This window comes from Stegodyphus dumicola, chromosome 6 (genome assembly GCF_044657685.1).
Source record: "Stegodyphus dumicola isolate Sdum_Otavi_A_Nest chromosome 6, ASM4465768v1".
NCBI lineage: Eukaryota > Metazoa > Arthropoda > Arachnida > Araneae > Eresidae > Stegodyphus > Stegodyphus dumicola.
This window is the reverse complement of record NC_140773.1, coordinates 182,392,013-182,407,809: the sequence shown is the minus strand read 5'-3', so window position 1 is coordinate 182,407,809 and position 15,797 is coordinate 182,392,013. Positions and strand designations below refer to the sequence as shown.

The 15,797-nt window shown below is 32.5% G+C and overlaps 1 protein-coding gene across 1 annotated transcript in view; it reads right to left on the bottom strand.

The window, feature by feature from the left end:
* Positions 1-15,797, bottom strand: part of Ntan1 (N-terminal amidohydrolase 1) — a 41,312-nt gene that overhangs the window by 8,544 nt on the left and 16,971 nt on the right. Inside the window, exons 6-10 of the mRNA XM_035362867.2 lie at positions 13,112-13,185; positions 12,976-13,029; positions 12,382-12,435; positions 8,351-8,451; positions 6,003-6,116 (exon numbers count right to left, since the gene is read on the bottom strand). Coding sequence (XP_035218758.1) covers positions 6,003-6,116; positions 8,351-8,451; positions 12,382-12,435; positions 12,976-13,029; positions 13,112-13,185 — 397 coding nt within the window. The remainder of the gene's footprint in view (positions 1-6,002; positions 6,117-8,350; positions 8,452-12,381; positions 12,436-12,975; positions 13,030-13,111; positions 13,186-15,797) is intronic.

Here is a 15,797-nt window from a genome sequence, read left to right as displayed (position 1 = left end):
TCCATCCCTGTTTCTTATTCCAGAAGTGTATAGATAGTTGCCTTTTTTCTACTGCCAGTATTTAAGAGGGCTTTTATACCAATGGATTAAAATGTCACTGTTCAAAATGCGAGAAAAAATACAACAGCAAGCATCCAAGCTTAGGGTTCAAACTATGGCTTATCAGCGTGGTAATCAATCTCTCAAAACCCCCTACCACTCTATACATTGAAGAATTAAGAACTTTATTTAACTGTAAAACTGATCCCAAAATGAGTAACAAAGCTTCTTTGGCTTTAATATAACAGAATTTTTCTTTTACACAGACGTTTTCAATCCCAAGATATACCAAGTAAATAAATTTTACAACTCTTTGAGTAACCAGAAAGAATATTTGTCAATGTAAATATATATTGTCAATGCATAGTAAGTATAACGAGAATTAGTTAATAAAAAAGTACTTTTCGGCTTAAAGAACACAGCTAAATTGTAAATCATAACTGATGTATAAATACTGTATTTAAAGTGAAATAACTAAATATATGATTATATAAAGAAACAAATACAAACAAAATGTGATAGATAACACAGCATTTTCAATAATATAAGTTTAAACATACTTCACAGGGACTAAAAAATGGATATAATACCATAAATATCATAATAACATAAGTATAAATCTTATTATTCTAGAAATAGCAGAGATAAGAAAATTATCCACAATCTTAAAAGTTTCATTACTGAGATTTGTTCACTCCAGAATGGTTTTATTTATTTATCCTAACTGAGCAGAATTTAAAGGGAGGAAAAAGTGAAAAGAAATGGAATCTTTGGGGGGGAAAATGTACACTTATAAGGTATTCTGCCGTCTTCTTAGTGTGCCTTCATGGTGTACTGCATGCAGGGCACGTATTCCAGAGGTCCGTGGTTCAATTCCCGGCAAAGGTGTTGCTCATTTTTCATTTCTTCTGCTTCCAAAATAACCTAATGTCTCTACAGTGGTGCCCGAACTAAAAGGGTGTTTGCGATTGGGTCCCCTAAAACCCCAGTCGCCCTTTAAAAGGGAGAGTATATAAGGTACTTCTCCCACCTTCTTAACATGCCTTCGTGGTGTAGTGGTTGCATGCTGGCCACGTATTCCAGAGGTCCGTGGTTCGATTCCCACCGAAGGCATTGCTCATTTTTCATCTTTTCTGCTTCCAAAATAACCTAATGTCTCTAGAAACTTAAACAGAAAATTTGTTTATCATTCCCTGAGATTTCTCAGAAGTTTGCATGGTGTTAGTTTCAATAGATACTCATATGCACTTAGCTTGCTTTTCAATATTTTACGCTAAGCTAAAATAGAAATAAATTCAAGATACAAATAAACTAATTATTATGTAATAACATAACTAAATTTCTACACAGTATGAAACTTTAAAAAAATGTTTTCCCAAAATAATGATTTTACAGACTTGTAGCTTCAGTATAATACTAGTGATGAGTCATTTCAATCTATGCAGAAAATCCTGGCATCCCAATATCCTGTATGCCATATCCTGCAATTTTGCCAATTTAGAGAACCTTGCAAATGAAAATGAGCTTTGTCAGATCATGGAATGTTCAAAGGCCATTTATTATCCACTTCTGTCTGGGCAAGAAATTGTAGTGCAAACGATTCACATGTTTCCAGGTCAGCAGGCAGCAACAGCTGCATGTGAGTTATCTTTTATGGATAATGGTGTAAGATGTTTCGCAAAAATTTAGATAAGCATATCCAACATTCGACCAATTCCCAGTGCACTGCTGATTCCAGCATCACTGTTTGTCAGTTCTTGTAAGGCCACATTTTCCACTGCCGCCATCGAAACGGATTTTCATCCTCTACCTCATTTCATGTCAAATGAAATGGTCTCTTTGAATTTATCTATCATTTTTCGCAGGCCATATATGGTCATTAGGCCGGATTTTACATCTTTAATGTCCGGAGCTTCCTGATAGCTGTTAACGCACAGTCACCATTCTGATAGGAAAGGTTCATGAGAAGAGCACGATCCTTTTTACGCGTGTCCTTAGTGCTCTGCATTTTTATCTTAGCCATGTCTGCAGTGCACATGTTACATCTTAGTAATTTGCATACCAACAGCAATGTGAACCCTGAAAGCGCCATCAATCGGCATATTTTGAAACTATTGTTTTCCTTCTCCAAACAAAATTCCACTGCGTCACAATTGTTCTAGTACAATATCCATTCATTCTGACAAGCAGTTTTAAAGTTAGAGCATTTAGAAATCCCAACCTATATATTAACCACATGAACATGAACAAAGCAAAATTCATCTTAAGCATTCTTCTCTTTTTTATCATTTTAAAGTCATCTATTTTTACTTCCTTGTACGCAGTAAAAAGGAAGTATTGTAATCGCGAAAAGTTTCAGGCAGCATATTTCAACGAAAATATCCATTTTGACTGCTATCGAACGCAATTCAACGATGTTTTTGCATGATATCTGCACGTAAGGACAGAATAAAAGACTCGTTTCCATCCAAAAAAAAAATAATAATAATAAAACTGCTTTAAAATTAATTCTGAAGAGAATTTTTCATGGGTCTGTACGAACGTATGTACATACGTGCGTACGTATCTCGCATAACTCAAAAATGAGTAGCTTCAGAACGTTGAAATTTTGTATATAGAACTGCTATAACATTGTAGATGTGCACCTCGTATTTTGGTTGCAATCGGCCACACTAAACCTATATAAATATATTTATATATATATCCACTCTGTTACCCGGCTCAGTGATCTCAGTTTCTTTACTCGTATATGTTTGTAAATTGTACATTTTTTACTTTAAAAATGATTGAATTATGTTGTTTTTATCTTCCGGTTAAGGTTTTTATGCCTTTAGTAAATCTCTATGCAATATTTTTAGAATTATCAACAATTTTAAAGTTTTTTAAGTGCCGCTAAGCATTTTTTTTTTATGGCGGTCATTGATTGTTTACATTTGAAACAGCAGACTAGTGGATTTGCTGCCAATCTAGAGGAACTTAGCTTCACAACAAAAAAGATAATGCCTTCATTTATTACTGCCAATTAAATCACGCTTAATCCTTTCTGGAATTTTTTCGAGGAAATAAGTGTTTAAGATTTACTTTGTAATTTTTAATATAGATAGCGCCAGACTATCGCTATGGTAAACAATTACTAGAGTGAATTTTAAAGAATGCATTTATTCTATTGTGGTTTATGCGCTGTCGGCGAAGTAGATTTAATTCAATCCAATAAGTTTAAATGAAATGCAAGAAAAACTGCATATAATTTAATATTCCGTACAAGGAAGTCATGTGTTGCACACATCAGATTTTTTAATGCTGTAACTTTGACAACTCACATCAGTTTGAACACAAGATAGCACTTAGAGAAATTTATGAAGATTATCAACAACAGAATAAAGATCTATGCAATTTACTTTGATGATTTGACAACACTAGATCCTTAATAGTGCAAAATTTGAATACTATATTGATTTTTCATACTAAAAATGTTAAGACAGAATGAAAGATCTCAGGAATACAAAATATTTTATGTTTAATTAAAGAGCACTTTTTGTTTAATTAAATCTGTGGCTAAAGCATTTATTTGATATATTGCAGATCTCTTAATTCTAATCAACCATGTCTGAATTTTAAGGATAGCTCAAGAAGAGCCTCAGATATGAATAGAAATCCTTAAAGCAGGTCTCAACAACATGTAATGTCTTTTTGTAGATAAGCAGAGGATTTCCAGAATATTTTCTTTTGAAATAGTAAGTATTAACATGTAATTAATAAAATCCTGCACAAAAGTTAATTTTTTTAAAAGTCTTAAAAAAAAAACAGAAATTGTATATATGATGTTTCCGTAATCATCATATATTACATATACAGTCAAAAGTCGTTAATCCGGACTCGTCGGGACTTCGGCGATTCCGGATTATCGATTTTTCTGGATTATAGATCATCAGTTTAAATCTGGTAAGATGGCATGCAGAAATTATAAAATTAAAAATATGAAACCGTAATTTATGAAATAAAGGACAATTATGATCTAAAGGGTATCAAAATCTACAAAAAAAAAGCTTAATATTTATTTGTTTACTTTATTAAACATTTCTTTCAATGTAAGTTGCTTCGTTTTTTATGTGATATTACATTCTCTTTCATTCTATAAACAGACATAATTTTCTGTTCAGTTACAAAGTTCCGCTATTCAAGTCCTATAATTGCTGTGTCGAGAATGGCGACTAATTTGTCAATCGAAATTTTTTCGTTTTCAATAACCTCTGTTACTTTCTTCGCTATCGGAAGTGAATTATAATGACGAGGAGTTTGATTTAAATCATATCAAAGACAGAGTACATCGAGATGAAATACTACATTTAGTAAGGAATTATAAGCCAAATAAAATAAAAACATCTGCCCTGAAGATAAGGATAGTGCTGACAGATCAACTTCCAATTAATTGCTTCCCCCCCCCTGTGTTAAAGATAAACAAAGTTTAGATAAACAAACGTTAAAGTTTAGATAAACAAAGGATATGCCTTTATCCATTTTTTGCAGCAATTCCACTTTTTGTTTAATGTACTTTGAAACATACTTTCGCTTTGTAGATCCTTTACATATTAGTAAATATATATCAGAAATTCTATTTGACATAATCGAAAGTTCAAGCTTACTTTTATAAAATTGCTCTAACAGTCTGCGAAAAATAATAAGCCGAATTCAATTCAAAGATTAAGGAACAAGGCAATCTGCAACATTAACTGAATTAGATAATTTTAGCTTAGCTTATACCGTCCGTTACACATTAAACGCGCATTCGTAAAGGTACTTTGCGCACGCGCACACGCATATTCGCAGCCGTGAAGGTTTGTTGGAAAATATAACTTATTATAAACTTTTTACTGCATCATCTCTCCTCCTTGAAATGTTTATTTAGTTTAGTTCTTTTTTTTAACGTAATATATTAGTTACTTCTACTTCTTTTTCTTACTGCCACTGTTTGCGTTGAGAACGGACTGTTTCAACCAAATTGAGATGCAAAAACGAAACATGACGTTACGTCATCTGAAAAGCCGATTTGTGCCGATAGCCGATTGGTTGCCGTGAGATGACCTCATGCCTACTTCTGCTATAAGTATCTCGTATCACTCCGGCTCAACCCTTCTAGTTCACGCTTTCCTGGCAATTAGATGTGCGGTTTCCAGCCCCTTCAGAAGGATGCGTGCAGTCCGGTGAATAAGTTCCTTGGTTCCTGTATACAAGATGATTGTTCCAGAATAGGTTCCTTGGTTCCTGTATACAAGATGATTGTTCCAGAATAAGTTCCTTGGTTCCTGTATACAAGATGATTGTTCCAGAATAAGTTCCTTGGTTCCTGTATACAAGATGATTGTTCCAGAATAAGTTCCTTGGTTCCAGAGGTTACCATGTGAGTGACTGCCGTGGGCGGCATCCATGTTCTTCATAAAGGTGGCATTTAAAATACGTTAGCAGAGATTCCTCGTGTTCAACTACTGTAATTGGAGTTAGGCCGGTTTTAAGTGCTTTCAAGAACTTGATTTAAATTTCTAAACTTTGCTTTAGCATCAAGGTCTTACGCGCATGCGCAGAAAGTTTGTAGCTTTGAGGTCCGGATTATAGATCATTCCAGATTATGGGTGTCCGAATTAACGACTTTCGACTGTATTTCTTCAGATATTCTACAATACATTATTAAGTTTTCCTTTAAAATTAACAAATTTTCAAACATTCTTCCTGCTTCTTTACATTATACTACATTTCAGATAAAAACATTACTGAAGAATTAAAATTGGATATTTGTAAATAACATGCACAATCTATGGATATGATCGTTTTTGACAATTTTCTATGTTGAATACAGGGAAAAACAATATTTTTACAGCCACAAAGTCTATAAAAAGTATATATATGCATATTTTATTTACTTATTAAAATTTTTAATAGCATATTAAAAAAGAGAGTTAAAATCTTACTCTTAAAATAAAGTCATCACTCTGAGCTAACCATAAATCAACCCCTCTTAGTGGTTCATAGTTGTAAGGCCCAATTCTAAGCATACCAAGATGGCAGTCATATATGTCAAGCATCTAAGAAAAAAACAATTTTTTAAAAATACATCAAATTTTATTTTCCATCAACAGATATTATCAGTGAAACCAGTATTTATGCCGGTCATTAAAATTAAAAAGATAATGAGAAAAATATGCTAAATTAATATTTTAATGCTACATACTGTAATTATTTATGTTCATGAGATACAATTCAACACTAAATTGCATTTCCGCATATATACTAAGGCTGGAAATATGCAAATCAGGTGATTGACAATGTGGCGTGAAATAAAACGCATGCTGGAGTTTCGGTCTGTAGTGCTGCTTAAAGTGGTTTTCTGACGGTGTTCAGTATTCAGTAGTTATGGCTAAAAGGCATTATTTAAGTGATGGTCTAAAGTGGTGAATAATTGGTAGAATTGAGGGAGGTTCAAAGACTAATGGAGGTCGTCAATGATTTGAATAACCCTCGAAGCTTAATATCAAGAGTTTGCAGCCAATTTTCGATCTCTGGATCAGTTGATGGACAGCCTGGTCAAGGGTGACTAACAGCAACAATTGCATCAGAAGACCATTTTCTGTCATCAGCTTAAAACCACAAAGCAACTACAAGAGATTTAGTTTTAGACATTAGGATGGCACAGGAACTCAGATTAGCTGTTCTAGTGCTGCACGAAGTCTTAATGAGGTGGGACTGCATGTGAGAAAGCCAATGTTTTGTGTTCAACTCACTTCAGCTTCCAGAAGGACCCATTTAAACTGGTGCCAACATCATGTTCAATGATTGGGCCTGAGTATTGTTTATTACGAATCCTGGTACAGTCTGAACAGTGATTTTAGATGTGTTTTCATCTGGAAAGAAGAAGGAGCATGCAACTTGCCTTCCCTTGTTCATGAAATATTATGTTTCTGTAAATGTAATGGTTTGAAGAGGAATTATGACAAATGACTGCACCAAACTGCATATCCTTTAAGAAGGTTCCCTAACCGCCCAGAAATATGTGGATGATGTATCAGAACCCCTAGTTAAACTGTTAAGGGTTGCTGTTGGCACACAGTTTTTGGAAACCGATGACAATGCTTGGCCTCCTCAAGCATAAGTGGTGTCAGAATACTTGCAAACAGAAGATATCACTCAATCCTTATTTTCTTGATACCAGGGTCTCATAACTTCAAAAATACTTCATTGTATGTTATTCCATACAAGAAAAGTCTCAAATTTTAATATTTTTTTTCAAAATGCACGGGAAATACAGATAAAAACAGCAGTTAATTGATTTTCTTTCTTAAAAAACTTCCTTTCCAAACTGCTTTAGCAAGAATTAATCAGATTTACATAGAATCATGATGAAGATCTTATAACGGTGTGCGATGTCATGCTTATCCATTACTGGCACTTAATAACACTATTTTTTTAGGGGGGGGGCTCAAAAATGGTCTGACAGAAAAGACATTTATAAGGACTATTGAGCTCAGGAAGAATTCTTGGACAATATGATAACTAGAAAATTGGGGGAGGGCAGATATAAGCACCATCTTTGGAAAGAGGTATTCATATGTCAGATATTATAAGTAGGATTCTAAGATGCAATTCTAGACATGTTCTACGATACCTTTACAATTGTCTCTCATTTGTATACTTTTTTTTTTTTTAATTTATAATCTCCTAAAATATTCTGTTTATTTGAGCTTTCTGATTAGCTGAATGCCTGGTTTTACTATATATGTGCGTGTGTGATATTTTAATGTGAAGTCATGATGGGAAAGTGAAAGACGGGAAGATGTTGATACCAAACTAAGTTCAGCTAATTACCATCTTTATTTCTAGGCACATTAGAATAAATCTTCATAGATAATATACTTTTTGATCATAAACAATTACGATAATTTCTTATAAACACAGATTAATGGGGATACGATGTCATTTTAGGCAAGTGGGCTTAACAGTTGTGGAAGCTAGGAAAGAATGACGTAATGTACTCACGAGCGGTATTTATATCGAAGTAAATGCAGCTGTAGAGACAAGCTATAATTGGTTAGTTTTAAGTTGTTATGCAACATGGAAAGATCTTGAATTCAGATGAATTTGGAGGAGAGCACCAAATCTAGAATAGTTAATTTTGAGGTTGCCCATTACTCTTAAAACAGCCATTGTATTTTGTTATATCTTACACACACACACACACAGATATACATTTAATGTTTTGCTTCTCATACAACTTTATAAACAAGTGAAAAAAAAAAAAAAAAAAGATGTTAAAGAAAAGCACCTCATAGCAACCAGTGAAGTATCTTGCTGAGCGCAAAGGAAAATCTGGACCTTTATCTGGGAATGTAGCTGGGAATATTTCACCACTTTTAGTATTTAGGCCTAAAAGTGAAAGAATCAAAAAAATTAGCATAACACATGAGTAAAAAATATGCTTAGATGGTATCTGTTACAAACAATTTAAGGAACATTGCAAAAGTTTTAACTTGAGAAATACAGTCAAAAGTCGTTAATCCGGACTCGTCGGAACTTCGGCAATTCCGGATTATCGATTTTTCCGGATTATAGATCATGAGTTTAAATGTCGTAAGATGGCATGCAGAAATTCTAAAATTAAAAATATGAAACCGTAATTTATGAAATAAAGAACAATTATGATCTAAAGGGTATCAAAATTTGCAAAAAGAAAAAGCTTAATATTTATTTGTTTACTTTACTAAACATTTTTTTCAATGTAAGTTGTTTAAGTTTTGCTTCGTTTCATGTGATAATACTTTCTCTTTAATTCTATTAAACAGACATAATTTCTTGTTCAGTTATAAAGTTCTGCTGTTCAAGTCCTATAACTGCTGTGTCGAGAACACCGACTAATTTGTCAATCGAAATTTTTTCGTTTTCAATAACCTCTGTTACTTTCTTTGCTATCGGAAGCAAATTATAATGATGAGGAACTTGTTTTAAATCATATCAAAGACGGAGCATATCGAGATGAAATACTACTTTTGGTAAGGAATTATAAGCCAAATAAAATAAAAACATCTGCGCTGAAGATAAGGATAGTGCTGACAGATCAACTTCCAATTCATTACGCGCCCGCCGCGCGGCGTTCCCCCCGAGCAGCGTGAAATTGATAAACAGATTTCGGATTTCAAAACATACTTTCGCTTTAGATCCTTTACATATTAACAAATATATATCGGAAATTCTATTTGATATAATCGAAAGTTTAAGCTTACTTTTATAAAATTGCTCTTACAGTCTGCAAAAAATAATAAGCCGGATCCAATTCGAAAATTAAGGAACAACGCAATCATCAACATTAACTGAAATAGATAATTAGATAATTTTAGCTTATACGTCCATTATACATAAAACGCGCACGCGAAAACGTATCCTGCACTTGCACACACTCATATGCGCAGTTGTAAAAGGTCTTACGCGCACGCGTAAACGCCTATGCGCATGTGTCAACGCGGCGCATGCGCAGAAAGTTTTTAGTTTTGAGGTCCGGATTATAGATCATTCGGAATTATGGGTGTCTGAATTAACGACTTTTGACTGTAGCACCATTTTAAAATTAACTATCTAAAAATTATTTCTATTTTTAAGAAATAAAAAGTAACTTGTCAGAGAAAACTGTTAGAGAAAAATTTTAAACTGCTAAGAGGTTAATAAAAATTCATTACCTTAATTTTATCATAGTTTCTCTATGAGATAATGAAAATACGTCTTAATTTTTTTACTGAGGAGGTACTGTTGAAATAACCTAGCAACTATTTCATGAGCATCAAATCTGAGATCAAAATTAAAGTGCTATGTTGATTGATATCTTGTAAGTATCAAAATGACATTTGACATATCAAAATGAATATACCCCCTTAATAGAAATTACATTCATTTATTATTCATAGTTCTAGTATTAACCCTTTCGTGGGCCATTTATTTCCCTTTTGAATTTCTGCCTTTTTTTATGTTTTATTATCAATTAAACAATAGCATTTAAGGAAATATATTTTATTTTGCCAAATTTTTTGTTTACATTTAAATTCTAGGGGTGGGAAGTATACTTCCCACGGGACCTTTTATGGTCATAGAGAAAATTCAATTTAAAGGCGATTATTTGCCGTGAAAAGATGAGAAACATGTTGCAATGCACAAGTGTACTTCAGATACTGCACACATATAGCGGGTCCTCTTTTCTTGTGCCTTTGTGCTACATTTCTTACATCGTTTATAGTTGGAAACCATCTTTGGCATATGATTTCCCACACTGACTAAGTGTACATCATCCGGAACTGAACACCTTTTTGCTTGGAAGCTAGCAGAACGGCCTTTCTTTTTTCGAGGAATATCCGTCTATTAGTTGACGAGCTAATGCTATACAGAATGTTAGCTGGTCTAAACTTCCGTTTCTCTTGTTTCCTTGCCACAGTATAAAACTATTTACAATGCCAAGATCAATAAGAAAATAAAAAATACGATGCCACCATTCTACAGATCTTCTTCGTATTAGGTACCTTTCTTTTCTTTGATCGAAGCAATCAACACCTACCATGATATCGTTATATATATGGCAACAGCTTTAGGGAAAAGTACTTCTGTTTTAGTACCATCCTTTTTTGTACGATTTACAGATGTAATAATTGCTGAATTATGTGCAGTAGTCAACAACGTAACAGCCTTTTTTGTCCATCCACTTTATTGCAACAACACCTTCCTTAGTTAGGAACACTGATTCCCCTCTTTGTAGTTTGTTATTAGCCTTCCTTTGCGGCCTCACAGTCCCCACAGAAAATAGACTTTTTTGCAAGCCTAAAAGATGTCAAATAGATTTATCATAGGCTATAAGATGACCTGTCTGTTTCACATCTTCCATTAGTTTAGTTATTATTGTTTCCCCTAAGCTCAATATTTTCTCCTTATTATCAGAAGTTTCTTTTCCACAATAAATTTCAAATTTTTGAATATATCCAGTCTTAGAGTATGCTAAACACCACACCTTGTAACCTCTTTTTATAGGCTTCATTGGCATATACTGCTTCAATGAAGTTCTCCCTTTGAAAGCTATCATACATTCATCTATTCATAATATTGACGAAGGTTCGTAGACTTTAGGTATGGAATCATCGAGCTGTGAGAGGATGCCTGACTTTAGGAGTTTATCATACGCAAATTGCCCACATGGATTTGTGCTGTTATTGTTTACATGTAAAGTCCCAGTTATTTTTTGAACCTCTTTGCGATTATTATTCTTGCTACTGATTGAACATTGAGAATACGGTCTGTGCTCCAGCAGTTTTTCAGTTCAGGCAATTGATGTATACCCATGAGTATATGCATACCTACCCATGCTTTCAATTCTTCTGATGTGATTTCTTTCCAGTTCAGGATAATGTCTTTTGTGGTATGACCCAATCTCTTCCTTTTCTTAGGCTGCTTTGCATACGAGTTTGTTTTGTCAACAATATTCTGTAAAATTCCCTCGGTAAAAATCATTCAAAAAAATATTTATTTTTTTTTTCAGTAGAATTGAATGATATTTTCAAATGTATTTAAAAAAATATTCTAATTTTTCCAACATACCTATTGCACGTGGCTTTTATCTCACACAACGCGTTCGAACTTTCAAAATAAATGTGGTAATTATGTTTTCAATCGATTGAACACAGATGGCAGCACAATACTGAAGTGGGAATTAGAGTTCCCAACGTTATAATAGCAAAGCCAATATATTATAGTGGGTTTTGCGCTTCCCACAGGTGTATTTCCCAGGAACATGTAGGTAGGAAGTAACCTTCTCACGGCCCACAAAAGGATTAAAGAAGTGACAGAGATAAAAAAAAAAAAAACCTGCCAAATTAGTGATAAATAAATAAGATAAATCTGCCAAATAAATAATATGAAATAATATGTTCCTGTGAACCAGATGGCAAAAGTACAAAAATATGACTTTTCTTTACTTCAATGAAAGATAGTAGTAATTTTTACCAATAATGCTTTGCATATTCAGTTTTTCAATTAAGTACCCACTGAACAGAAAAAATATGCTAGAAATTTCTTCGAAGGAAAGGATCTATTACAAAGGACAGATCTATATCCTACACTCTACTTGTTAGAATTAGGCTATACATAATAATATGTAAAATTTTATAGAATACCCATTTTTAAAAATTTCATATTATAAATTCAGGAGTCTACGTTACACTACAGCATGAATTACATGAATAAATATGTCAGGAAAAAATATTGAAAAGTAATATTCAATCAGCAAATTTAGAAAACAAAATTATTTTTGAAAATGATAAAACTAACCAATTCCATAGATAACTGGCCAATTAATATTTCCTCTTAAAGAATTATTCAGTTCTGAAAGAAATATCATTTAAACAATATTAATTGAAAAATGTCAAAACAAAATATTTTGTTATGTAATTACATTAATGTTTTAAAAATGAAAAAATAACTTATGAGAACTTTTCAATACTATAGATTTATACCATTCTCAACTCAAAATTGCACATGATACTACTCCCTCTTCTATATATAATCATCTGGACAATAGGGGTGAATTGGGTTAAAAAACATATCGTAAATCTCAATTAAAAAAGGATGCAATGCATTTTATGCACACATAAAGGCTAATGAAAAATAAAAGAAATTGTTTCATGCATTTCAATAATAATCTAGATTTAGAATTCAATTAGATTTATATGAACCTTATCAGAGTTTAAAATTAGTATGTTATTACAAGTGATTAAATGAAGCATGCATTCAATACTCTAAAAACAGAAATTTAGCTCTTACAAGAAAACAAAACTTAGATTTCAAAAATTGTAACATTTTATTAAAAAAAAAATCGAATAGAAAGGTAAGTATTATTCACTTTTTTTCAATATGAATACTTACCACAAATACATGCAGTAACTAAATGAATGCTTAAAGGTTGCTTATGAAATGTATCTAAAAAACAAACAAAAATTGTATGATATATTAATAACAGATTATTAATTCAAATATTTGTAAAAAATTACCAGACACTTACAAAGTAACTGTATGGCAAGTTCTTCAGAATAATGTCTGGGATCTAAAAAGCCTCCAACCATGTGAAGTTCTAACCTGATAAAACAATATTACAACTTCCTCATACTTTGGAATATTTGAACGCATATTTCACAAAAAAGAAAATTATAAAACAAAAAAGTACATGATGTCAGATAAAATAACCAACATTAAGATAATATTTAGTATATACAAAAAGGGAACAAACATGCAAATGAAATCAATATGGGTCTTAAGCAAATAACAATACATTTACGAGAGTACAGTTTACAGAGAGCCAACAAGTTTATAACTTCAGCAGCTTCCAAGAGAATCAATCTACCTACCCTTTAATTATAATTTAATTTAGTACTTCCTTATGATAAGAGCCTCCGAGCAACTGAGATATTTTGCCCAGGTGTTCTCGTATTAACACTGTGTTACATTTTTGTTAAGGTTTTCGAATTTGCATTGGTCTTTAAAAAATATTCCTTGCTTTTTTTTGTGAATATGAGAGTAACAATCTTTAATTTACCAAATAAAGAACTGGATACCATATTTTTTAAAGAAAGAGATCCTTTACCTGACAAGTATGTGAAAATGGCTACAATATAAAACTATATGTATATGACAAAACCATTTAGAGGTACAATGTTAAAAAATGTAAAAAGCAGAAGGCTTTTGATGAATTGTTAAGAGCGTTTTCGGAAATATGGCATAATCGTAATGATTATTGAAAATACTCTTAGGAAGAAACATGAGTATTATTGCTATTATTATATAATATTTCATTCATTTTTACATTTGCAGTTCACAAGCTTGGAGAAATCATAACCGGGATTTTGGCATAATTCTAAGGTTGCCAAAGATCGTGGGCCACTGTAATAAGAAAATACTGCAACAATTTTGATAATTTTGATAACTCTAGCAGCTCCCGAGAGAATCAATCTACCCATCCTTTATTTAAAATTTATATTGTTTATTTAATTTTCAGAGTTATTGATAAATCAAATTTTATATCATGCTCATGAAAATTTTCTAAAATGTCATCCGTACCACAAAATTTGCTACTTATTTCTTTGAACCAGTTTAGTTTTGGTTTGGTTTATTTAATTATGGCAAAGCACACTAGGGCTATCTGCCTAAGAGGAGGGATGCCTTTGTGGAGGACTTTCTAAGGGAAACTGGCTCATATACACATTACACATGGGGAAAACCATGAAAACGCCCATGCAGCCAGCCTGTTCGCGGGATTCGAACCTCGGACCGAACTACCAGTGTTCAGCGACTTTACCGCTCCGCCGCTGGTGGGCCCTTGAACCAGTTTACACAAAAATGTTAGTAGATGAATACATTTCATTTCAAATCACGATCATTTCAATGCAGGATCACCTATTTGAAATTTTAGCTTTAAAGTGTATGGATGAGAAACAATTCAATACAAATGAAAACATGGTGTCTTAAAGAGTACTACTGCAAATAATTTACAAATGTAAATAAAGATATGACATATGAGAGAATACTTGCAATCTAATATCTTTATTAAATTCTGATAATATTGTAAAATGAATGACACAAACTGATAGAATACAGTCAGGATTAAGCAGTGTGATATGACCCTATGCTATATTAAAGAGTTAGAAATAATTATATTTTATGGATCTATGACTTTACTAAAAGGTTAACAAATAGTACCAACTATTGGTAAAAACAAAAGAAGAAAGTCAATATAATTAAATACTATAATTTTAGTTACAGTTTGGTTAGCTATAAAATAATGACTGACTCTTTTTTTTATTAAAAGCAACACCTTGGTCAGCACCCAAAAAAAAAATGGAAGATTACTTGCCAGACTTTTAACAGAAGATGTATTTAATTTTCACATTTTTTTATTATGAAGTTATCCACCTGTTATGACTGATGCAACATTTTCTAATGTAAAATATTTATCATTTTTAGTTCATAATCAATTTGCAGTTACATTGCAGTGATATTTTTTGAGAACACATAATGTATTTAATTTTCATACTCACTTTACACTACATGATGTCATTCTTTTCCCCCCTCTATTAAATGCTAACCAATTTAAATATTATATCAAATGAATATAATAGTAGCTTCCTCGTGATATCGTTTATTCTTTTGCACCCTTCATCATGTTTTCTCCCTAAATTGTTAACTATATTTAGCTTACTATAAACTACAGTGGTTCCTTTCCTCAAAAGCACCAAATTCTGCATTGAACGAAATTACAAAAATGACCACCAAATTAAATTACTCATTTAAAAGGAAAGTTTCTGGAGATGCAACATGAAAATTACAAGGATAAAAAAGATCTGTATGCCAATAACTGGTTAAATTGTTTCATGGTTACAGGATTCCTTTTCTTCCTTTCCTTCCTTCAGAAACTGTTGAACTGAAGAACTAACTTCCATAAAATGGTGTAACAGTTAAGTATGAGAGAAAATATAGTGATTGATTGCAATAGCTATATCAGAGATGTCTACTGCTTGTTTTTATCAAACACTCAACAGGTAAAATTGCTGGACCTGAAAAAAAAAATCACGAAGACTGATGAAAATCTGTTGATTTGAATTACGTAGTATAACGGAAATTTCGTGGAAGTGGAAGATACAAGATATTTCTTGGCAGTCGGGGAAACACTATATAAGAACGAGGAGAGTATCAAG